Source organism: Suillus subalutaceus (assembly GCF_016647625.1).
Source record: "Suillus subalutaceus strain FC151 chromosome Unknown DFJ58scaffold_41, whole genome shotgun sequence".
Taxonomy (NCBI): Eukaryota; Fungi; Basidiomycota; class Agaricomycetes; order Boletales; family Suillaceae; genus Suillus; species Suillus subalutaceus.
Genome location: NW_024540290.1, coordinates 254,323 through 275,612, shown reverse-complemented (window position 1 = coordinate 275,612; position 21,290 = coordinate 254,323). Strand labels below are relative to the sequence as shown.

General features: G+C 46.9%; 6 protein-coding genes across 6 annotated transcripts; 1 reads left to right on the top strand and 5 right to left on the bottom strand.

Moving 5' to 3' along the window:
- Positions 1-1,332: 1,332 nt before the first annotated feature.
- On the top strand, positions 1,333-6,666 carry DFJ58DRAFT_905866 (ABC-2 type transporter-domain-containing protein; the record flags this gene model as incomplete). The annotated part of the gene is made up of 20 exons (XM_041394980.1): positions 1,333-1,349; positions 1,651-1,865; positions 1,913-2,342; positions 2,394-2,665; positions 2,701-3,010; positions 3,060-3,155; positions 3,207-3,428; positions 3,485-3,680; positions 3,749-3,964; positions 4,014-4,382; positions 4,436-4,539; positions 4,588-4,704; positions 4,755-4,869; positions 4,917-5,032; positions 5,084-5,248; positions 5,298-5,649; positions 5,701-6,065; positions 6,115-6,212; positions 6,265-6,521; positions 6,574-6,666. The coding sequence occupies 20 exons, from the start codon at positions 1,333-1,335 to the stop codon at positions 6,664-6,666; spliced, it is 4,125 nt and encodes a 1,374-aa protein (XP_041244891.1).
- Positions 6,667-7,172: 506 nt separating this feature from the next.
- Positions 7,173-9,104, bottom strand: DFJ58DRAFT_331219 (uncharacterized protein). The gene is made up of 13 exons (XM_041379898.1): positions 8,952-9,104; positions 8,863-8,895; positions 8,792-8,811; positions 8,719-8,733; positions 8,619-8,657; positions 8,538-8,566; positions 8,466-8,479; positions 8,379-8,411; positions 8,150-8,209; positions 7,958-8,098; positions 7,677-7,902; positions 7,575-7,623; positions 7,173-7,524 (listed from the first exon to the last, which is right to left on the bottom strand). Exons 1-13 carry the CDS (start codon positions 9,001-9,003, stop codon positions 7,285-7,287), a joined length of 951 nt encoding a protein of 316 aa, XP_041244890.1. The 5' UTR covers positions 9,004-9,104; the 3' UTR covers positions 7,173-7,284.
- A 2,483-nt stretch (positions 9,105-11,587) lies between these two features.
- DFJ58DRAFT_331170 (uncharacterized protein) lies at positions 11,588-12,480 on the bottom strand. The gene is made up of 3 exons (XM_041379897.1): positions 12,216-12,480; positions 12,109-12,157; positions 11,588-12,048 (listed from the first exon to the last, which is right to left on the bottom strand). The coding sequence occupies exons 1-3, from the start codon at positions 12,353-12,355 to the stop codon at positions 11,824-11,826; spliced, it is 414 nt and encodes a 137-aa protein (XP_041244889.1). The 5' UTR covers positions 12,356-12,480; the 3' UTR covers positions 11,588-11,823.
- Positions 12,481-12,494: 14 nt separating this feature from the next.
- On the bottom strand, positions 12,495-13,653 carry DFJ58DRAFT_783605 (uncharacterized protein; the record flags this gene model as incomplete). The annotated part of the gene is given in 11 exon segments (XM_041389911.1): positions 12,495-12,636; positions 12,689-12,805; positions 12,907-12,909; positions 12,925-12,952; positions 13,003-13,016; positions 13,079-13,107; positions 13,162-13,200; positions 13,262-13,276; positions 13,332-13,351; positions 13,403-13,435; positions 13,496-13,653. Coding segments are annotated over 10 exon segments (385 nt in total), but the record flags the coding sequence as incomplete, so codon positions are not given.
- Positions 13,654-14,329: 676 nt separating this feature from the next.
- DFJ58DRAFT_783594 (uncharacterized protein) lies at positions 14,330-15,483 on the bottom strand. Its single transcript, XM_041389910.1, is given in 5 exon segments — positions 14,330-14,651; positions 14,667-14,883; positions 14,939-15,009; positions 15,061-15,133; positions 15,217-15,483. 4 exon segments carry the CDS (start codon positions 15,342-15,344, stop codon positions 14,667-14,669), a joined length of 489 nt encoding a protein of 162 aa, XP_041244887.1. The 5' UTR covers positions 15,345-15,483; the 3' UTR covers positions 14,330-14,651.
- Positions 15,484-19,356: 3,873 nt separating this feature from the next.
- On the bottom strand, positions 19,357-21,024 carry DFJ58DRAFT_913524 (uncharacterized protein; the record flags this gene model as incomplete). Its single annotated transcript, XM_041395331.1, has 3 exons — positions 20,759-21,024; positions 20,418-20,711; positions 19,357-20,346 (listed from the first exon to the last, which is right to left on the bottom strand). The coding sequence occupies exons 1-3, from the start codon at positions 20,990-20,992 to the stop codon at positions 19,357-19,359; spliced, it is 1,518 nt and encodes a 505-aa protein (XP_041244886.1). The 5' UTR covers positions 20,993-21,024.
- Between the last annotated feature and the right edge of the window lie 266 nt (positions 21,025-21,290).

The following is a 21,290-nucleotide window of genomic DNA, read 5'->3' as shown; positions in this document are numbered from 1 at the left end:
CAAGCACCAAAATGTGGCGAGTCAAATGAATGTACAAGATGAGAAAACGAGCGTCGCAGGCGTATCTATATCAAGAGTGCTGGATGAACATCACAGTATCGCAGCGAAGACGGAGTATAGACCCGGGGGAGCGGATGAAGTTGATATTAAAATAGTATAACGGATAATAAAAAATGAATATGCGGGTAATGCGTGTGTCAATTAATTCGTTATACGGAGGACAATCATCGAGATCGAGAACGCGGGCTTATGTGCAACATCTTGCTAAGTTCATGGGGGAAGCAAGGAAGACAAGGGGGAATGCTTATTAAGGTGTAGGTTACAAAGAAAAGGTAACAAGTTCACACGCTGATACGGGTACTCCGTAGAGTCGCTGATTCTTTCTCACTGCGATTCACCGGGCACCCATTTGTAATCATTCTTCTACACTAGTACTGGTCACTAGCACTGGCCATCCTCTCCGCGGGAAGTGAAAATGGAGGGTGCAACCAATCATTCACATATCAAAGAAGCAGGACCGATTACCCACTTCGGCTCTGTACGCCGTGTATGGCGTATAGTTGGCCAAAATCGCTACGATGGCTACCCAGTGCAAAGCTTAATGGCGGCGTTGCCCTCGATATATCTCGTTTCCAAGTGCTTACTAGGGCGTGGTCACGGTCGATATCTTGTTTCCGGTGAAGTTATCACAAGAAAAGGTTGGGAGCGATCCGCAGGAGAAGTTAGTCAAGTTTCCGTGCGTTCGCCTTGTGTTCAGACTTGAACACAACGGGCCGGTTGACCGTCTGTTTTGGGAACACTTAAGAGATCGATAGGTCCTCTTACCACTCAATATCGATGTCCGAATAAGTTACGTCTTCACCTTCCAGCAGGTCTGGAACTCCAACGGTTACTTTGTAATGGCGAGTCAACATGTCGCCATATCAGTAGCTAACATTTATTCTACGCTCTGCGAACAGTGATTAGTTCTGTTTGAGGCCTACATGCACGTGGACTTGATGCCAGTTCGCAAGCCTTTGATGATAGAAGCATAATTGATGTGTCTGAATACATAATGCCCACTGGAATCTAAACAAGTTAGTAAGTTCGATACTACATTTTATGTACCTGACAGCACAATGTTTATTATAATAAGTGGCCAGAAGGTGGCCTTCATTTTGAATTGCTACTATGTTCCTTAGGTACGTCCAGCTGGCACGCTTCTCATCAGCAACACGAGTAGCATGGTCGGTTTACTATAAAAGACCGTTATTCCTATAGGTAACTTTTTCCCTGCTCAAAGTCATCCCCACTGGGTCGAGGGAAACGGACAAAGGTGAACATTTGGATGCTATGCTGACTCTCTTACAGTTACTGACTAAGCTACGGAAACCTCTCTCTCAGCTCCTAGTAGATGGCTCCCCATCAAAGAAGACAACTAGATGGATTGGTTGACACCTCAGCTAGTCAGCTTGCTCCCCCAGTCTACATCTTACCTCCAGACTCAGATCCGGACGCATCCACTCCCTCACTCCTTCAGAAACTGTCAGACATATCCATCCCCATAAAAAATGTACAAGCCTTTGATTTTGAGCAGATACTCAGAGACCTCGCAAAACGGCAAGTGGCTCGCGATCATTGCATAAACTGTCTAACATTTCTCTCCCTCAGCCGTCAAAATGAAGGAATCAAGGACCGCCAACTTAGTGTCATGTTTAAGGACTTGCACGTCGTTGGTTTAGGTTCTCGTACTTCGCTCCAGCCCACCGTGAGCTCACCTTTCCATCCCTCGACGTTTCTGCGCAAGATAAGGGGGATTTTCCATCCGTCAATTAGAGACATTTTGTCTGGATTCGACGGTATGGTCTCTTCTGGCGAAATGCTTTGTGAGCACACATCCTTCCCCGTCCTCCGGTATTGACCCTCCCTATAGTGGTCCTTGGCCGACCCGGCTCCGGGTGCTCAACCTTCCTAAAGACACTCGCTAACCAACGTGGGGAGTATCATGCTGTTGAGGGTCAAGTTTTCTATGATTCATTCACCCCAAAGGAGATTCATGACTCCTTCCGTGGCGATGTCACTTACTGTCCGGAGGATGATATCCATTTCCCGACCCTGACGGTCAAACAAACGCTCTCTTTCGCTGTCAGAAACCGTACTCCCGCAACACGTCTTCTCGGTCAGACGCGCGAGGACTATGTTGAGGATACCGCCACGATGCTAATGAAAGTCCTTGGCCTCTACCGTTCTAAAAATACCTTGGTTGGTAATGCTGAGATTCAAGGTATTTCCGGCGGCGAGAGAAAGCGAGTTTCTATTGCAGAAGCTTTAGGCTCTGCAGGCCCACTTGGTGCATGGGACAAGTAAGGTGTTGTCATTCAAGGTGGTATCCTCCTGACTTGTTTCTCATCCAGTCCCACTCGTGGATTAGACTCCTCGACTGCCCTTGAGTTTGTCCGCACATTACGTTCCATAACAGATATCAAACGCAGAACGACAATCGTCTCTCTCTACCAAGCGGGAGAGCAGTTATATGATTTGTTTGACAAGGTCTGTGTTGTTGCGGAAGGCAAAATGGCCTATTTTGGTCCAGCAAAGTCAGCCAAAGGTTATTTCATCGATATGGGCTTCGAACCACAATACAATCAGCCTACCCCTGATTTTTGGTTGCAGGTAGGGCATTCGGGTTCCCTTATATCACCTCATAATCATTGTTATCAGTTACAGACGCGAACGGGAGGAAAATTCGCCCTGGGTATGAGAGTTTTGTCCCGCGGACGTCGGAGGACCTTGCTGGCCGTTTCAAAGCTTCCGACCTTGGTCGTCAAAATCAGAAAATGGTCGAAGAACACTGGGAACAATGTGTTGGAAATCACGAACGCAAGCAGGCGTATCTGTCCAGCGTGGACGCTGAACATACCACCACATCTACTGTGTACATGACTTCTATCTCGCAGCAAGCCGCAACGGCCATGAAGCGCCAGGTGCAAGTTATTGCTGGTCACAAGTTAGAGCTCTTTGTACAACTGGGGTAGGTGTCTTTTGTGTTTTGTCCGACCCTCAGTGACACTAGGTGACAGTTCCCAAATCTTCCAAGCGGTAATTTTGGGCACCGTCTTTCTGAACATGCCAGATAATATCTCGACCTATTTCTCTCGTAGTGGTCTTCTGTTCTTGTAAGTTTCTTCCCCTGTCGTGATCCAAGTTGTGCTTCACGGCTCTTTCAGCTCCCTATTCTTCAATGCTATTACATCTGTCGCAGAAGTCCCTGCGCTTTTCTCCCAGCGTCCTATCGTGCTTCGCCACCAGAAAGCTGCGTTACACTATCCTTTTGTTCAGAGCCTCGCGCACACTATCGTCGATATACCCATCACTTTCGTCGTTCAACTGGTTTTCGCTGCGATCCTTTACTTCATGGTTGGGTTGCAACGTTCGGCTGCACAATTTTTGTAAGTTCGTCATGTTGTTCGTTCTCGGCTTTGATACTTACCCTGCTGCACAACAGCATATTTTACCTCTTTATCTTCTTAATGTCGCAAACCATGAAGTCACTCTTTAGAGCCATTACTGCAAGTTTCAGATCTCGTCCTAACGCACTAACTGTTTGTGGTATCTTCATTCTCTTGATGTCGTTCAATGGTGGGTATACAATTCCTTGGCCAACTGCTCACACGGGCTTGCGGTGGATCATGTGGTTGAACGTGCGTCATTTCATCCCTCGTAGGATATTTTTTTTCACTTAATATGTATACATCAATATCGATGTCAGCCTTTGTGGTGGGGGTTTGGCGCACTCATCGTGAATGAGTTTCATACACTCGATGGTGTTTGCTCCACTCTCATCCCTCAGGGGCCTGGCTATGAGAATGTTTCGCTTGCAAACCAGGTTTGTATAACAGTCGGGTCGCAGCCCGGGAAACTTCTCGTCGATGGCAACATTTATGTTGGGTTGACGTATGATTTTTGGTACAGTCAACTTTGGAGGGTAGGCCGGTCACACGATACTTTACGAATAGCTCATGACACCACCGCAGAACTTTGGTGTCCTTTGTGCCTTCTACCTTGGGGCGTCGGTTGTTCTCTTAATTGCCACAGAACTCAATACTTCGTCTGCTTTCAACAGCGCTGTCGTTCTCTTTAAGCGGGGTTCTAGTATCGATGAGAACGCCAAGGCCCTTGACGAGGAAAAGGCAGATGCAGAGTGTCATTCTGGACCCCACTCCGATTCCTCGACTTTCGATAGTCTGGAGAAGAACACCATTGTCCTGGACCTCTTCACGTGGCAGCACCTGCATTATGAAGTCCCTATTGAGCGAGGGATGAAATGCCTTCTTGATGATGTCTCGGGCTATGTTGCCCCTGGGAAGCTCACCGCGTTGATGGGTGAATCTGGCGCTGGAAAGGTATGCCTTCCTATGATGCCAGCCGCGCATGCCGCTTACTTGAATGCTTGTAGACAATGCTTTTGAATGTTCTTGCACAGCGCGTCAGTACTGGTGTAGTAAGTGGTGACCGATTTGTGAACGGACAGCCGCTCCCTGTAGACTTCCAGGCACAGACGTAAGTTCCATCCTAACTTCGCTCATCTTACCTGACTCCCATACCTAGTGGTTTCTGCCAACAACTCGACACTCATCTTCCCGAAGCGACTGTTCGTGAAGCGCTTCTTTTCTCTGCTAATCTCCGCCAGCCCCAGTCAGTCCCCCTCTCCGAAAAAGAAGCATAGTGCGTGTGATTTGTGCCATGATCGATCCCAACTTAACTTCACAATGCAGCGTTGACAAGTGCATTCAAATGTGTGGTCTAGAGGAGTACGCCGACGCTATTGTCGGCTCTCTGGGAGTTGAGCACCGTAAACGCACCACCATTGCAGTGGAACTCTCTGCCAAGGTAGAACGTTAACCCTTCAGCCTGAAGTTGTGCTAAGTGCCTGACAGCCCCAACTTCTACTCTTCTTGGATGAGCCCACGTCTGGTCTTGACTCGCAATCTGCCTGGGCTATTGTGCAGTTTCTTCGTGAGCTTGCTGATCATGGTCAGGCCATTCTCTGCACGTGAGTGTCGTTCTTACTCGAGGGTTTTCCGCCGCTTATGGGTCGTACCAGGATTCATCAACCTTCAGCGGAGCTCTTCCAGGTCTTCGATAAATTGCTGCTCCTTTGCAAGGGTGGGCAGACCGTCTACTTTGGCGACATTGGCGAGAATTCGTCGACTGCGCTGAACTACTTTGAGTGTAATGGTGCTCCCCGCTGCGGTTCCGACGCCAACCCGTAAGTAAGGGTAATTATACCAGGTCTGGTGCTCACCATTGCGTTCAAGTGCGGAATACATGCTCGACGTAATCGGCGCCGGAGCAGCTACAATCTCCACCACTGATTGGCACGATGTATGGAAGCGTTCATCGGAAGCAATGCATCTCCAAATTCAGATCGAAGCGATGCATCAACAAGGTCGTACTCGCCCACAACGGCTCAGCGTCCAATATTCTGCTTTTGCCACCTCATGGTTGTACCAGTTCACTGCGCTCACCCAACGAAATTTCCAAGCATACTGGCGCAATCCTACGTATATTCACGCCAAGTTTGTGCTCAACATCGCTGGCGGTCTCCTTGTGGGCTTTACGTTCTTCCGGGCAGATGACTCTTTGCAGGGCACCCAAAACAAGCTGTTTGTAAGTACATCCATACGACTCCTCACTTAATCCTATTTACACACTCTTTAGTCAATCTTCCTTGGCCTTGTGCTCAGTGTTTCCCTTGTCCATCAACTCATGGGCGTATACATTGATATTCGCACAGTGTACGAAATCCGTGAACGTCCTAGTAGAATGTATCACTGGACTGCTCTCGTCATGTCACAGCTTGTTGCTGAGCTTCCTTGGAACATAACAAGTTCTGCGACGTTCTTTTTCTGTTCTTACTGGACCGTCGGATACCCCATCAACCGGGCAGGCTACACGTTTCTCATGCTCTCTGTCGCCTTCCCGTTGTACTATACGACGTTTGGACAAAGCATCGCGTCCATGGCGCCAACCGCTCCAGTTGCATCCGTGTACTTCACAACTCTCGTCATTTTTATCATGATCTTGTGAGTTGCACGCTTTGAACTACGTTATGTCATGCTGATGGTCCATCAGTGATGGCGTAGTCCAGCCATTCAACCAGCTTAATTGGTGGAAATGGATGTACAGGGTCTCTCCTTTCACATACATCATCGAGGGTCTCCTTGGTCAAGGTTAGTGAATGATTTTTTTGCCGAATAGTCATATTCATCTTGGTCCTCGTAGCTGTTGGCGGGCAATTGATTAACTGCTCTTCCACTGAACTTGTCTCTGTCAATCCACCGAAGGGTTTGAGGTGTGGCAACTACTTGGGTCCCTTCATCGAATTCGCCGGCGGCTACCTCACGAATCCCGAAGCTGCAGAGGGCTGCCAGTACTGTCCCGCCAGGACCACTGACCAGTTCTTGTACTCGAGGTTCAACATTAAATACAGTAATCACTGGCGCAACCTGGCCATCGTCTTTGGATTCGTTGCGTTTAATGTGAGTCACTGGTGGACGTTGTTTGGATATCGTGCTGACATACCATCTGTAGATTGTCGCTACTTTTTGGTTCACATATTTCATGCGCATTCGTACTGTTAGCGTGTTCACTTCGCTCAGGCAGAGGTTAACTCGTCGCAAGTAGATTGTAATTCATGCGTACCGTATACCACGCGAATGTACTCAGGACTGGGTACTATCTAGCACACACTGGCAGACGTCATAATTATTTGCAACCTACCGTATTCAAGTTAATATGTCTGCACTACCCTTTTCGACTACAGAACCGCGATACTGTACTCAAACAACTTGAAGGCAAAAGAATATCGCTAGGCCTGACGATATGTCGTGTAAGCTCACAACTGCCTGGCATTAATTCAATTAAGTACTTGAACCATATTCGAAATTATAATAACAGAGGGTCTTCTGTCAAGAATGAGGACAGATTATTGTTACGGCATAACATCACGCCTCATAGTGGTGCGCTCTCCTGTGCTGGGTCGGCTGCACAGTTATAGGTCTTTCGTTTGCTAATTGTATCAGGCTCTTGTGCGAGATAGCTAGTAAATGACGAAACAAGCTCATGGTTGGTTTATGACATGCGTCATTGTCCGAGGCTCGGATAACCAGGTGGGTCTGCAGATTTCAGAGTTAATACATGCAAGGTTATATTCTGGGACAAAAGTATGAACTATGGATAGGTGATCGGCGCAAGTAATTTATTCATAAATATAAATAGCATTGTGACCTCATGCTACAGAGTCTATACCTCGACCACTTCTTTATCCGCGCTGAACGTAGATTCAGGATGCTCGACACAAGGATTCATCTCGTGCTGCTCGAAGTCTGGTGGCGAAGTCCAACACAGACAATCAGCGAATGTTGTGCTGACATGTACGCATTCTTCATTGGCATGCGTGTCCCAAATGCTGATGATGAGACGGGGCGCGAGAATAAAGGGCGCAGTGCCGTTGAAGAGCTCTGCGAGACTCATCGCTGGCGTCTGCGAATGTATGCGTCAACCGATCTCTGCATAACTTGGAAGTTTCATACCGGTATGTCAGCCCATAATATCACCAATAAGATCTGGTTTGTCAGATTCCTAGTGAGATATGAGTATTGCTTGTGGAGCCCAATGGACGAAGCGGAACTTACAGGGCAAAGTACACGATATGATAACGGACAATCATTACCATGTAGGTATTAGGCCTCATTTTGATCCTCCTCTGTTCTATAACATGTTTCACGAGAGTGAAAGCCGCGATAATGACAAGTAAAATGTCAAAACACATGATGGGAATAGAGGTATAGATCGCAAGCATAGGCCCTATTTTGAAGTAAAGGGTGCAGTACTTGGCGTTTGGAGTCATTACCTCTTGCACTATGGAATGAGGCGGGTTTAGCTTGCAGCCAAAGCGATCAGGGTACAAATTTACCAGAGAACACGCTGGGTCGACTATACAAATAGACGTCTGTCCCTATCGAGAGGGCCACGATAGGCACAAACAATCCCACTAGAACATGAAGTACGAGCTTGGATTGGTTGCATATGGCATAAAGACGCCAGATAAGAATGACTGTGGATACGGGATTGGTACCGTAGCGAGATGCAAGAATGTATACCTTACCTTCCGCAAAACAAAAATACACTGAAAACCCCCATTCAATCAGAACGATAAGATCGTAACCTTTTCCAAATGCATGATGAGTAAATGCGCTTCAGGTTAAAAACGATATACGTACAACTAGATAAGAGGACAACTGTTGGAATTTAGTTAGCTGTGAAATGAACTGGGGACATACGGCTGAAATATGTATTAAGCTGAAGCTCTTGAACGATGGAAGGCATAGATATACTTACTGATTCAGGAATATACATCAGACCTCCCCCTAGCGCAAGTCAGTCAATGACGGCTCGAGTTGGCATGGGCTAGTGACACATACAGCAGGCGCACACCCTAGTGTGAAAACTTGTCAACATGATGTGTACAATGTGAAGGAACCACGGCGACGTACATTGCAAGGAAAAGCCCAAAATATCGAACCTGGCAAAAACATCGTACATTTGATTAGACACTATGGCAGGGCGAGACTCACAACAAGGTACAGGCATGACATGAACGACCACGGTCTTTTCTGTAGATTCAGTTAGTCTTTGGATTAGGTTTATCATCCAGATAAGGAGTTTGACACTGACCCAAACATACTCAACCTATGCAGACAATCATAACCATCAGCACTCGACCAGCAGAAGAGGAGTTCTCTATTACCTCCTTGTCTAACAGAATAACTGGATGATCTTTCGCTCAGCAAGAGTACAAGGTTCACCAAGGTTACTAACGGTACTCATAGGATATCAGGGCAATGGCTGCTACTGTAATTGATATTCAGCACAACAATGCGGCAAATCAGGTAGAGGAGCTGACGAACCAGACACATTGTTGTTCCAGCGGAGACCAGTGGCAGCCTCTTCTTCCGACATGATACTGCAGATGGAATGGAGAATTCGAAAAGGATAACGGATGCTGGAGCGACTTATGATAAGGCACAAAATTTCCTCAGATTGCCTCCGAGTCGTGGGGACTGAGGTGTTCGTCCCTCGTCTGGTGCACTATGGTCCGGAACTAGATGTAATGAATGGTGTACGAGATGGTACCGAGTTTGCCTGCACTTCCTGCTGATTTCCAAGTCGATGTTCTCAATAGTTAGCTGTCAACTTAAACGAATTGACATTACACCCAAATTCAAGGTACTCGGAGAGTAGCTGTTATATTTTGGCTAGATTCTTCACTACTCGCACGGTATGCCAGTCGTCGTGGTGAACGTTTATAATAGCCTAGAGAGTGTGAAGTCCTATCAGCTGCGCACCATGCAACATCGGTCTAAGGGCTTGCTATTGTTATCTCTTGATAGCCACGCCGCCTTCGATCTAGCCTGAGGGAGCACAACGTCAGGCTGAGGACAACGGCAAGTTTTCATTCTTACATTCATGGGAACTGAACAGAGGTAATGGGGCATTGATGAGCGAACAATTTATTCATGCTGTCGTAGCGGTTGTTGGTTCATGTGCGTGATGCAGTACTGTGCAGTACATAGCAATAGTACCAGCTAGTAAACGTAGGATGGATCTAGGACTCTAAGCTAGTAGTAGCTAGTAGCTCCATTTTATTTTTATTTTTACGTAATTCTAATTGAGAACTCTATCATCAGGATCCCCCAGTACTCAGTCACGGTGACCCTTCGCATCTCTCGAATCACGAATGCCCTGGTATTACCCCCGTCAGTCCGCCGTTCTCGAGCTGGCCGTTGTCGATGTGCGATCGGTGTTAAGATGAGTTGACTTTGTTAACGTGAGCGTTGATGTGGACTGAGACTACTTATGATAAGTACTAGCAGACGCGTTGCATTGACAACATGACGATCCGAATCGACTACTTAAATTGGCTCAGTCCTTCTCAAGGGCGCCGTTTGAGTAATTTAATCAGATTGCAGTGACCTTTTCGGCAGCAGTCTCTCAGGCTAACAACTTTCTAGAAACATATTCCATCGTGTTAGGCCTTCATTCCACACGCCTGCCAGAACAACAAGGATCAGACAACTCGAGTAACAGTCTAGTTACATAGGCATCGGTGAAACTTGCACACCAGGTTTGATGCTCACTCAAGTTCCGAGGAGCTTGCTGCATTTGAGTCCAAGCGCGTCCTTCGCTTTCGCCTGTTGAATGATCGACTCCCCATATTTCGTTTTCCAACCGAGATTCTCACGATTGCCTTCAGATATTTCGAAGAAGAATGGTGTTTCCATGGATCTGCGAGCAATGATGTCCTTGCTTGTGTGGTAGCCACACAAGTCTGCGGGGGGCCAGATACTGGCGCAAAGTCGCTCACGAGTTGGACATCCATCCGTTCTTCCTCTCGTCGTTGGCTAGCCATCATGCTTGAGAGGTCAAAGAACCTTCCTTCCATTATTCATCATATACAAGTCACCGATCCCGCTACTTGATTGCTTGGAGCCAATCCTCTCGCACCTATCGCGAATCAAAATTTCTCCAATTTCGCGCGTTACAACTTACAAGCGGATTCTGAACGCGTTATCATCGCAACCTGCACTATTACTTGAAACCTTCGAATTCTCCAAGCCGATCAGATCGCTCGACGCTCGGCGCTCCCATAACGAGGCTCATGAAACACCACCTTTCAAGGACAAGCGCCTCGACTTCGGAGTATTGAGCTTACGAGTTTTAAAATAAACCGGATAGCTCATGTTTTCAGCGGGCTTTGGATTCTATCTATCAGATAACCAGGGTTGGAATCCTTTCCTACCTTGTCTTAGCTCCCGTCAACTCTATGACGTACGCCTACTTTGGAGCACCTTGCGCGTGAGCGGCTTCTTATAGAAACGAAGCTCCTCGAGAAAGTGCCACTCCCTCGGTTGAAAAGCATAGCGCTAGGTGATCCCTCGATCGGAGATGACGCGGACGTGTCGCTCTTCAAGCAACTAGTCCTTCCTGTCGCGAATCGATGCCAAGAGCTCTTTAAGTCTCATAGATGTCGAAGGCCATCGAGACGTTTCTGATCTGTTTGTGGCTATGGACATGCATCCTGGTGGATCTGGTTTCGGCATCCAGTTCATGCGTGCCATCCGCCATTCGCACTCTTCTCTCTGTGTCCAGTTAAGTACGTCGTCGGCGATGAATCCTGCAGATTCCTGGAATCCTAGTGAAGATGATATACGACTATCGATTGCATTTCAATTTGATAATGATATATTACCCGCAACACCCGTGTTCTTATATATCGACGCCGACATTTTTATGTGTGCTAAGTACTAATTTTTGTTCTCATCGTCGACTGCTGTATCTAATAGTCTCCCCTAGGCAGATCTAATCTAATTTTTCCCAATACTGGATCGGTTGCCCGACTGTCGATATCATTTAATGTCGCTTTGAGGGAGCTAATAAACACGTCGTAGACGTGTTATACACTAATATGATGAACTCGAGCACTGGCGATAAGTTTACTGTCCCAACATTAAAGCACGGCATCATCATATTTCAAGGTTGATTCCACCAGAATCAGACCTTGCAAAGTTTCAAGAGGACTGGCATTTTTATTGATCACTGTACCCTCGATATGCTTCGCTACATATTCATATAATGATATCTTGACTAGTACTAAACCTACTACTGTAGTATCTTCTTTGTTCGATACTTTTAGTCCTACGCTTGCCCAATTAAAATCTCGTCATAGAGCTCGTCCGAAGTTGATTCCGCCACCACTCGCCCGCAAGCAGTACGCCAAAATCATGCGATGCAAGAACCTCCCGTCTCAGATTCTATCTCAGAATACATTTCATGCTCCTCGAATGCCATCCGCTGCGAAGTCCAACAGCCACAATCCTCGAATGCCTTACTGACATATACGCACTTGTCATAGGCATGCGTATCCCAGATGCTGATGATGAAACGCGGCGCGACAACATATGGCACGACAGAGTTGAAGAGCTCTGCGAGATTCATCACTTGGACCTGTGAATATATTAAAGGTGGCATGAGCGGATTTCTGCAGGATGTTCAGAAATATCATACAGAGATCTGAGCCCACATCATCACCAGAAATATTTGGCTCAGCAAGTTCCTATCAAGATTCGATTAATACTTTCAGAACACACTAGATCAAGGAAAGTGGGACTTGCAGCACGAAGCACATAATATGAAGTCGAACAATCATCGATATAGATGCATTAGGCCTCACTTTCATCTTCTTCCGCTCTTCGGTGTGTTTTGCGAGTCTGGCAGCCGCGAGAATAACTAGGACGATATCAAAGCACACCATGGGGATAGCCCAATAGATCGCATCCTTAGGCCCTATCTCGAAAAAAAACGTGCAGTACTGGACGTTCGGAGTTATTACTTCTTCCACTGCAACGAGACATGGATCAGGTCACAGTTAATATCAATTAAACATGTACCTACCCGAGAACACGCTAGATCGACTGTATAAAAAGACATCTGTTCCTATTGAGACAGCGACGATGGGGAAGAATAACCCCAGTAGGACCCGAAGTAGGAGCTTCGAACGGTTGTATAGCGCATAAAGACGCCAGATGAGAATGACTGTAGATGCAAGTTCGGTGGGCGCAATGTGCTGAGCAAATGCATCACTTACTTTGTGCAGTCAAAATATATGCGGAATAGCCCCATTCCATAAAAATGACAAGATCGCGGCCTATTTTGTTTTCATGATGAGCGAAGACAGTTCAGGCTGAAAATGGTATACTCGCAGCTAGATAGATGAGAAATCGACAATTGTTGGAACTGGGGTTTCAATCAAAATAGAGACGTACAGCTGAAACATGGGTCAACCCAAACTCTGTTAAGACAGAAAGTATCGCTACACTCACTGGTTCAGGCATATACAACAGTCCTCCCCCTATAGAGCTGGTCAGCAAATGATGATTCAGTTGGCATAGCATTACACACAAAAACCCCAAAGCCTAGGGTCGACGTCAACATACTATGCACCGTTTGAAGGACACAATCAAATTTAACGACGTACAGTGCAAGGAAAAGTCCAAGATATCGGACCTAGCATGGAAGAAAATAAAAAATCATGAAGCACCCTGGCAGCGCGAAACTCACGATGAGGTAAAGGAATGTCATTGGTGACCACGGCCGTTTCTAGAGATCTAGTCAGCCTCCAGGCTAGTATCATTGTGTAGATTTGGTGTTGGACACTGACCCAGACGTACGTGATCTACACCGATCATAGCCGTAAGTATTCGACCGTCATAAAAGAGGTTCTTTATTACCTCTTTGTCCAAGAGAAGGACTAGATAATCTTTCACTCAGCAAAAGTACAAGGATCTCGAAGGCTACTCACGGTATTCATAGGATATCAGGGTAATCGTCGCCACTGGATTCAACGTTCAGTATGATAGTTCCATCACAGATCATTTAAAAGGAGCTGACGAACAGGAGATATAGTCATTCCAGCGGACGCCATAGACAGCAGCATCTAGTTCTGACACCGACAAACCGGAAATATCGCTATTCCAGTGGACGTCAGCGACACTATGTCGTTCCGACATGACGCTGTATATCAAATGGATAATGCCACTGATCACCGACATACGAAACTTATAAGGGGCAGAATTGCTTCGCCTCGTGAAACCGTGGTAGGCGGTGCTCCGCAGGGCTATGAGAATGGCATGAGATATCATTACGACCCACTGTTAACAATAGCCAGCTATCTGGAAATACCCGTTTTCCGGATCCACGACCGACAAAGGGGCTATAACGTCTCGGCTAGAAGTTTAATCATTCATTTGTATGCTGCCCTGGCGGGTAACGTTTTTAATCTCGTTCGGCGTATTCATGGCCCAAAAATTTAGAATTAAGTCTTATCGGCTGGCGTCAACTCCGGATTAGGCGCTTGTTAACGCCTATACACCAATATTATATCGGTCTTGAGGGAGGCTTAGGACGGCAGAAAGTTCAGCAAGACTTCTATGTTTACGGAACGTACCAAGCTTGATTTACCCTCTAGGTGTGACAAGGGCGGAGGCTGGTCAGTGCACTGATTCCGTCGGGCTGCCCTTATGCCCACAAATGTAACTTTGTCATGAGGTGCGTCGGGCTATACACGTCGTTGCATATTATGAGCCAACGTTGAACGTTGATGACAGCGGTAGCTTTGTTGGTGTGAAAATATACACAGCTATCAAAGTTCACCATGGATCCATCAAGTGCGTACGGTACGCACAATGGCATTAATGGCTCACTGAATGGGAGCACTTGATCGAGTTGGAGGCGAATAAGTAATATATTAGGTCTTATTCCTGTACCGGCAGGAAGCATTATGTTCCAAATAAGGGGAGATCGAGACCCGGCAGACTTTGTTAGCCAATCAGAGTGAATCATATGTTTGGCATATAAAGGTACAAGTTGCAATAATAGCGAGGTAAAAACGCACGAAGACGAGCGCAACAAAATGTTGGGCTTGCGAACAGGTTCTGATCGAAGGTCACGCATTTGGCTCGTATTCACAAGCGTCCGTTCGCTGTGGTTTCAGGAGGAATATCTCGGTAATCACGATCACGATCCCGCTCCGAAGTTGTGATATCATGTGGCTATCGAAAGAAAGATCAGAGATGACGATGATGAGGGATAACTTGTGAGCGTACATCTACTGGGCGATACCTCCCATTAGCATGAGGAACACTGTGCCCATTTATGTGGTGAGGTGGAGGCGGCGCCGCTGGAGGTGCAACAGAGTGTGAATATAGTGTCGGTGAGGGACGCGTAAGATGCATGAGGGAAGGTGTTGCTGGCACTGTGAGATTGATAGCGTCAAGAAGCAAGCTTAAAACAAGCAAGCATATCAGTAACGCAGGCCGAAAAGCAAGAGTGTGCGCACTCGTTCTCAGCTTGAAGCTTCCGTATGCGTGCATTTGCAAGCTCAAGATCTCTCTCGAGCTCCTCGTGTAACTAGCGGGGTTGAACGTGTTGCGTCAAGAGTGCTTCGGTTAAGATACGTACCCCTACGACTTGATCAAAGCGTTCCCTCAAGCCTTGAAATCTGGCAAAGAGTGAGTCAGCAGGAGAATGCACGCTGCCAAGACGCACTTTTCTTTGAATCGTCCACGAGGGTAGTACCACTGGCGTCTGGACAGTGGTAAGTTCGAGGCGTGGCACGTTATCAAATAAGTTACTCTGTTTTTATGGATGTCATCAACTGGTACTTTGTCTCCTCCGCGTTGCCCTTTCTGCAGTTTCGACGAGTCTATGTGTATCGGTCGTGGCAGAAGGGGTGAGTTGTCCATGCTGCCGTAGGCTGTCGTTGTTTCAGTTTAACATGTATGACCTGCAGAGCGCTAATAACATTCATACGATTGGTTGAACTAGGGTCCTTGGCTAAAATGAGAGCTCTTTGTCGACGAACTTGAGGGGAGTTCTCCCGCAAACACGTCGCAACAGGCTTACTTAATAAGCGTTTAATATTATTAATATTATTATGGATGCACTGAGCACTCCAGAGGGCGTCCGGAACTCTTTTTCGGAAGGCGTTATATTATTTCTTGGGGTGCGCATTTCGTATTAGGGGAAAGAGTAACCTTTCTCAGCATCTCATACTTATGTCATGTATGTACAAAAATCAATGAGAATCCAGGAAAATAACCCGTGGAATTTGCGGCGGGCGCCGGGTACTACCGGCTACATGTCCATCCCCGTGGACTTCTGTGAAGCACAGCATAGACTCCTGGAGGTAGCATAATTAAGCCGAGCAGATGTTATATGTAGATGCATGTTGAAATTACTTGATCTTGGATATACTATAACCTATACTGTCGGATAGTCTAGACAAATTCTCCCGTTCCTTGCATAACCCCGGCAAGCGCTAATGACTGGGAGCATGTGTTGTGCTATACAGCACTGCCAGTCGACACACGGATGCACTCGTGGAAAGCAATCGTAGTCAGGCCGGTCCCTGCATCTGAATCGGATATGAGCTTAGCGTGATACTCTCGAACGTTAAAGGATGATCGGAGGCATGGTCCCAGCACAAATAAATATATGACCTTGACAATTTCAAGAATACCACGATAAATCTGACTCTCCATGACACTTGAGTTCTATAGAAGGAAATGATGAACAATGGTTTCAAACAGATATCATGACAGACTGACGTACCGAGATGTTTGGAGAGAGGATACTGAGGTTTTGAGGCAAGAAGCAGCAGCAAAGTTAGCGAGTGCATAGCCTCAGTGGGAAAGGATAAGTACATTGAAAATACGAGCTCACCTTGCAAAGTATAACACGTGCGTTTGTAGTATCAACACCGTGAAACAGTTCCCGACGGTACGTCCTTTCGATGATCCGAATTGTCGCAGCGCACACAAATGTTTCACAGCAATCCACACAGTAAGATACAGCGCGATAGCCTCCCACACAGTGTTGAGTACCCAACCAATGGCATTAAAAGAGCGGATATTCCCTTGTAAGGGCACTGATAGGTGCCAGAGAGGACAAGTTCTTCTGGCATCTTCCAATGAGCGTGATACACTTGAATCTTGTCCGTAGTTCAAGTTTGCCTCCTGAAACATAGTGTGTTGTATATATTCCGGCCATCACTCCGCAGGGAATGTTGACGACCAGGAAAATGACAACGAAAAAAATCAGTATCTTTCTAGATTGCTGACGCATGGCATATAACCGAACGTCACGATAACTTGCGTCACGTTTCAGTCAAGTCAACATCAGCGCTGATTTGCAGCTGGTAGCTCACCGTCCAGCATGAGAGATGCGAACATTTGCATCGAAATTATAATGTAGAATATATGTTTGCCTGGAAAGCCATTCAGTGATGAGCCTTAGAGGATCAAACTCTAAACAAACAAACTCACAGCTGCTGCAGGTGTCATATTACCCCAACAAGATAGTAATGAATCTGACTTACCCCTTACTATGTACTAGTAGGGGTGCAGTTAATTGGACTTGAATGGTAGGCATGCAGAAAACGCACTATTTCTGTCACTGAGAGTGATGGAAGACCGCCCATATGCCGCCCGTCAGAAGGAATATGCGCATTGTACATGAGTAAGCTTACTCGGCATGTTGATGCTGATGGTGAGAGGTGGTTATTAGCACCGCACAATCTTTTTTTGGCCTTGCTAACATACCCAGCGTGTACTATTCCACCTATGATATTTGGAAGTCAGCACGAGTTGCTGACTGCACTATAATACAAGCTATGCACACTGAGATAGTCCTGGGGGATCAGCGTCGCCTCTCCCTGGGATCAGTTACATCATTATGTTGCCGTTCTGGTCTGCTCGCTCTATAACACCATTGTTAGCGAGATGGCTGTTCCGATGACCGCATCGACCTACCTCTTGTCCGAATGTCAGTGCTGAAAATATCAGTAATTCTTTAGGACCGCCTTCCCTCACCCCAATCGTATATCACCCCGGTAGAGGAAGCAATTGCAAAGCCATAGTTAGTAGATCGACAGAGACATCACCAACATCATCGACTGAATCTCTACGAACCTATAAAGTAGCTGTAAAACATATTCGAATTTATCGTCGGCCACCAGCTGGAGTCTGGGATCGTCCGAGACTAGGCTCATATTCGAGTGAATGGTGAACTTGGTAGATGTAAAATGGTTTGGTTCGGTTGGATGGAGCCATATAACATCAAGGGTGCTGGATATACCACTATGATGGCGTCCAGTATGGTTGCCGTGGCATAGTGTTCGAACACACGGCGCAGATCCTTAAGCTCAAAAAGGTAGTTTCAAGGACTTGAGCAAGCTCCCACACCGGCCCAGCTCCGGGAGAGCTCAGAGGTCCGACAGCCGGTCAAAGTTCAGAACGTTCAAGTTGAGGGTAAGTTGCTAGGGCCCATAGTTGTGACCACGTGAACCTCAAACCCAAGCGCGAGAGTAACATGGTATCAGGCAACTCAAATATACGTGATTGGAAGTCTGAGGGGTCCGTCGACTCGAGTTGATCAGGTAATCAATCAAGTGCGAGCTGCTCGAGTCGAAGTCAGTCAATCCGCAAAACCAGTTGTTTTGAGTTGTTTTGGTGGTGAGCTTCTCCAAGTCTCGGATCTCACTGGCAACCTCAAGTCCTCCTCGACAAGTACATCAGTTTCTTATCAACCAATATAATGGTGTCAAATACAAGTCTCCGGGGAGTTCGAAATAGTGTATTGGATTTGCAGCGGTACGGCTGCAACTATAGCCTCAGGCTCCCGGTCACAGTGGACTTCTGAAGGCTGAAGCACACTACGATTCATGCCTTTCACCTTTTCGAGCAGCAACCAAATTCTCGGCAGTGCCCCATCAGTCCTGTCGTTTTCTCTCATGAAGGACCTCATATCTTCCTATCATACGAGAACTATAATACAAGCTAATCGACGATCCTTGGCAGACATTCAGACTCGGAAGGATATAAGACATGTCGTCCGAATCGTGCTCATGCTACCAGTAACCGGCAGTTTTCACACTATCATGGGTGCGTACCAGTACACTCACTCCTGTTAAACGTTAACTCGGTGTAGTTGGGCTACTGTGACATTTGCACGCGTCTTGGTCCTCGGAAGCTTTGGAGAACAACTTTAACCGTGACGCTGCCTGAGAGCAGGTAGATTGCCGCTTTTCACGATCAGCACGACTGCGCGCGTAATAGCCAATCGATCGCTAGTCTCTGAGGCGTTGAACTCGCATGAGATGATAGGTTGAGTTATCTTTAAGCGGGGCGCTACCAGGTCCACGACTATGTACTAATATTATCAGCAGCATGCTCGGAATCATCGCCATACCAGGAGCTGGTTCAGATGAATCTAACCACCGTTGGAAATCATACATGTTGAGTGGATTCCGACTACATACAGCAGGTCAAATATCAGATTTGTAGAGACATGTACGATCAGATCAATTGAAAGTTATCACTTGTGACCTGTTCGATCCTCGCTGGATTACCCCGTAATGAGTGACACTCGCCAACCCATTGTAAATCCTGTTCCAGGGCTGAGCGCCGATGTTCGTGGTGTATACCGCCGACACTGCTTGCTATATGTGCAAACTCCATCTGAGCTCCACCCCAGGTAGAACAACATCTATAACTCGGAGTCGGTATCAGCGCCACGCTCGGATCTAGATTGGAAACACATGATGCCCAAGATATTGCTTTTCTTGCAATCGATGCCAGCTAATATCTACAAATTGTAAGGACGTGCTGTAGCCTCCCCACCCAGATCCGCTGCTTCGAACGCACTCGCCCGTGATATACACTTCACGACACATATCCACAATATGTCCCGAGTCCGTTATTTCAATCTGCGCTGGTTATTAGCCGCTAGGATCTCATTCACAGCATTCCATCCGTCCTCAAGATGTTCAAATGGCGGTTGCACGGGTATGTCATCATCAAGCCAGCCGAGGAAATCAACATCTCCCAACTTGGGCAGCAATCTAAGCAGTATATAGCCCACGGCGCAGGGATCGCTGATCGGAGACATCCCCACAGAAAGCGTAATGATCTTCTCATTGGGAATGGTTTCAAAAAAGAACGGATCGTTGGCATAGTCGACCGGAGTTGCACAAAAGGACATTTGAACGGTGTGCAAGCGCGGGCAATGTCGGATGAGGTGGACGAATGCCGTGAAGGTCATAGACGGCGGGACCAGCCAATAAGCTGCACCTCCAAAGTGGAACTGCTCGAGCTGAGGCCAGGATTGCACGAGTGTCTTGAACGAGGCGTCGTTAATGGCCGAAGTACACATCCAATCGAGCCGTAAGTCTGTCAACCGATGAAAGGGCATCAACGGGGCAACCGCGTTAAAGCCAAGCACATAGCTGCGATTGGCAATTATGCCTTCTCCGATATAGGTGCTGAAATCGAACTCAAACTCGACGTGAAGTTTCTCAAGAGCAGGAGAGAAGCACTCCGAGAGGGAGACAACGAAGTCGGGAATATGCAGTGGATCATATGGGACCTCGGGCTCATCGTCCAAATCATCGTAATCGATGTACACCTTCGCTGATCGACAGGAGGGAAGAGGGACATTTCTGAGAAAGTGTTCGACGACGGACTGTGACGATGCAGTGAGGTCTACTTCGTTGAGTTTGGGGGAAATTGTTGGGGTGAAGTTGGATTGCATTTCGTGGGTGTCGTACGTCCTCAGTCTGAAGTACAGAGACTTGAGGGATGGTAAATAAGCCAGACGAAAGAAACTCTCGTGGACCGAGGGTCCCTGTTTCAAGACGGCAAAGCTCCCGCAAGCCAGACAGAGCTTTACAAATTGCATCTGAACTTTCTGGAGAGTCACCGACACATTCACAGTCGAGTTCCCGAATGGATGGACATCGACCTCCGAGGGAAGCTAACAACGCAGATTGGGCAAACGAGGGAAGTGTAGATGTAAAGCCCACCCGGATTGATGTGATAGTTGACCCAAGGAGGGTAGCGCAAGAGCGGAAAGAAGTGTTCTCGGTCATCAGACCAACGCAATCTACGAAGATTTGGAAAGAGGGATGTGGATGATGGGGCAGACATGAGTGCTTGCATGACATGATTGTCTATCATGTCTAGCTGAGAGCTGTTGACCGCAAAGGAGTGGACACGTCGTGCATATTGATGGATCAGTCTCCATTCTCCAGCTAGGAAAGGCCTTCGGAGCGTCTATTTGAAATTTAATATCATGCGGTCAAGTCGAAGTATTTTCTCACCAAGTTTCCTGCCATGTCTATGTAACTGACGCCTTCAGGCAGGCATGAGATGAGCGGCTTGAACCCATATACGTGTTTCCAAAGAATATCAAGGGCAGGCTCTTTGAACTTCCTACAGGTCCTTGCAAGAACAGCAAGTTGAGCAAAAAAAGGTCTGCGATTGTAGCTCTCTTCGTCGTCGTTGACAGTGAATATGTAGATTAAAATTTCTGTGGGTAGGAGATAGACATGCATGACTGCAAGACTTGAAGAGACCCGGATTTGGCGGTGCTTAAAAATTTTAAATGTTACTTTCCCCCTTATCTGAACAAAGACTATAAGTAGTCATGAGTCTAGTAGCAAAACAATGATGGGGACAAATTGTGCGTCCGAGTCATTAGTACTATACGCTGCAAGGCTTCTTCGAGGTTTGGGCAGTACACACACTCGTGCCAAACTCTTAGTTACATTCATTGTAGCTAGGCCCGCATCCGAGTCTCGGAAACTTCGGTCAACTTTAAAGCTGCCTAATTAAGAGTAGGTGGAATACTGC

Excerpts from the sequence above, each read along its gene's own strand:
- DFJ58DRAFT_331219 (XM_041379898.1), bottom strand. The coding sequence starts at position 9,003 with ATGTCGGAAGAAGAGGCTGCCACTGGTCTCCGCTGGAACAACAATGTG. Across the intron at positions 8,896-8,951 it reads CTGGAACAACAATGTGTCTG|TAGCAGCCATTGCCCTGATA; the intron begins GTTCGTCAGCTC and ends TATCAATTACAG. Across the intron at positions 7,525-7,574 it reads TATTATGGGCTGACATACCG|ACGCCAGCGATGAGTCTCGC; the intron begins GTATGAAACTTC and ends ATACATTCGCAG.
- DFJ58DRAFT_331170 (XM_041379897.1), bottom strand. The coding sequence starts at position 12,355 with ATGGTGTGCTTTGATATCGTCCTAGTTATTCTCGCGGCTGCCAGACTC. Across the intron at positions 12,158-12,215 it reads CATATTATGTGCTTCGTGCT|GAACTTGCTGAGCCAAATAT; the intron begins GCAAGTCCCACT and ends GAATCTTGATAG. Across the intron at positions 12,049-12,108 it reads TGATGTGGGCTCAGATCTCT|GTCCAAGTGATGAATCTCGC; the intron begins GTATGATATTTC and ends ATATATTCACAG.
- DFJ58DRAFT_783594 (XM_041389910.1), bottom strand. The coding sequence starts at position 15,344 with ATGGACAACTCACCCCTTCTGCCACGACCGATACACATAGACTCGTCG. Across the intron at positions 15,134-15,216 it reads AGAGTAACTTATTTGATAAC|CGTGCATTCTCCTGCTGACT; the intron begins GTGCCACGCCTC and ends GCGTCTTGGCAG. Across the intron at positions 14,884-14,938 it reads AAGCTTCAAGCTGAGAACGA|CTTGCTTCTTGACGCTATCA; the intron begins GTGCGCACACTC and ends GCTTGTTTTAAG.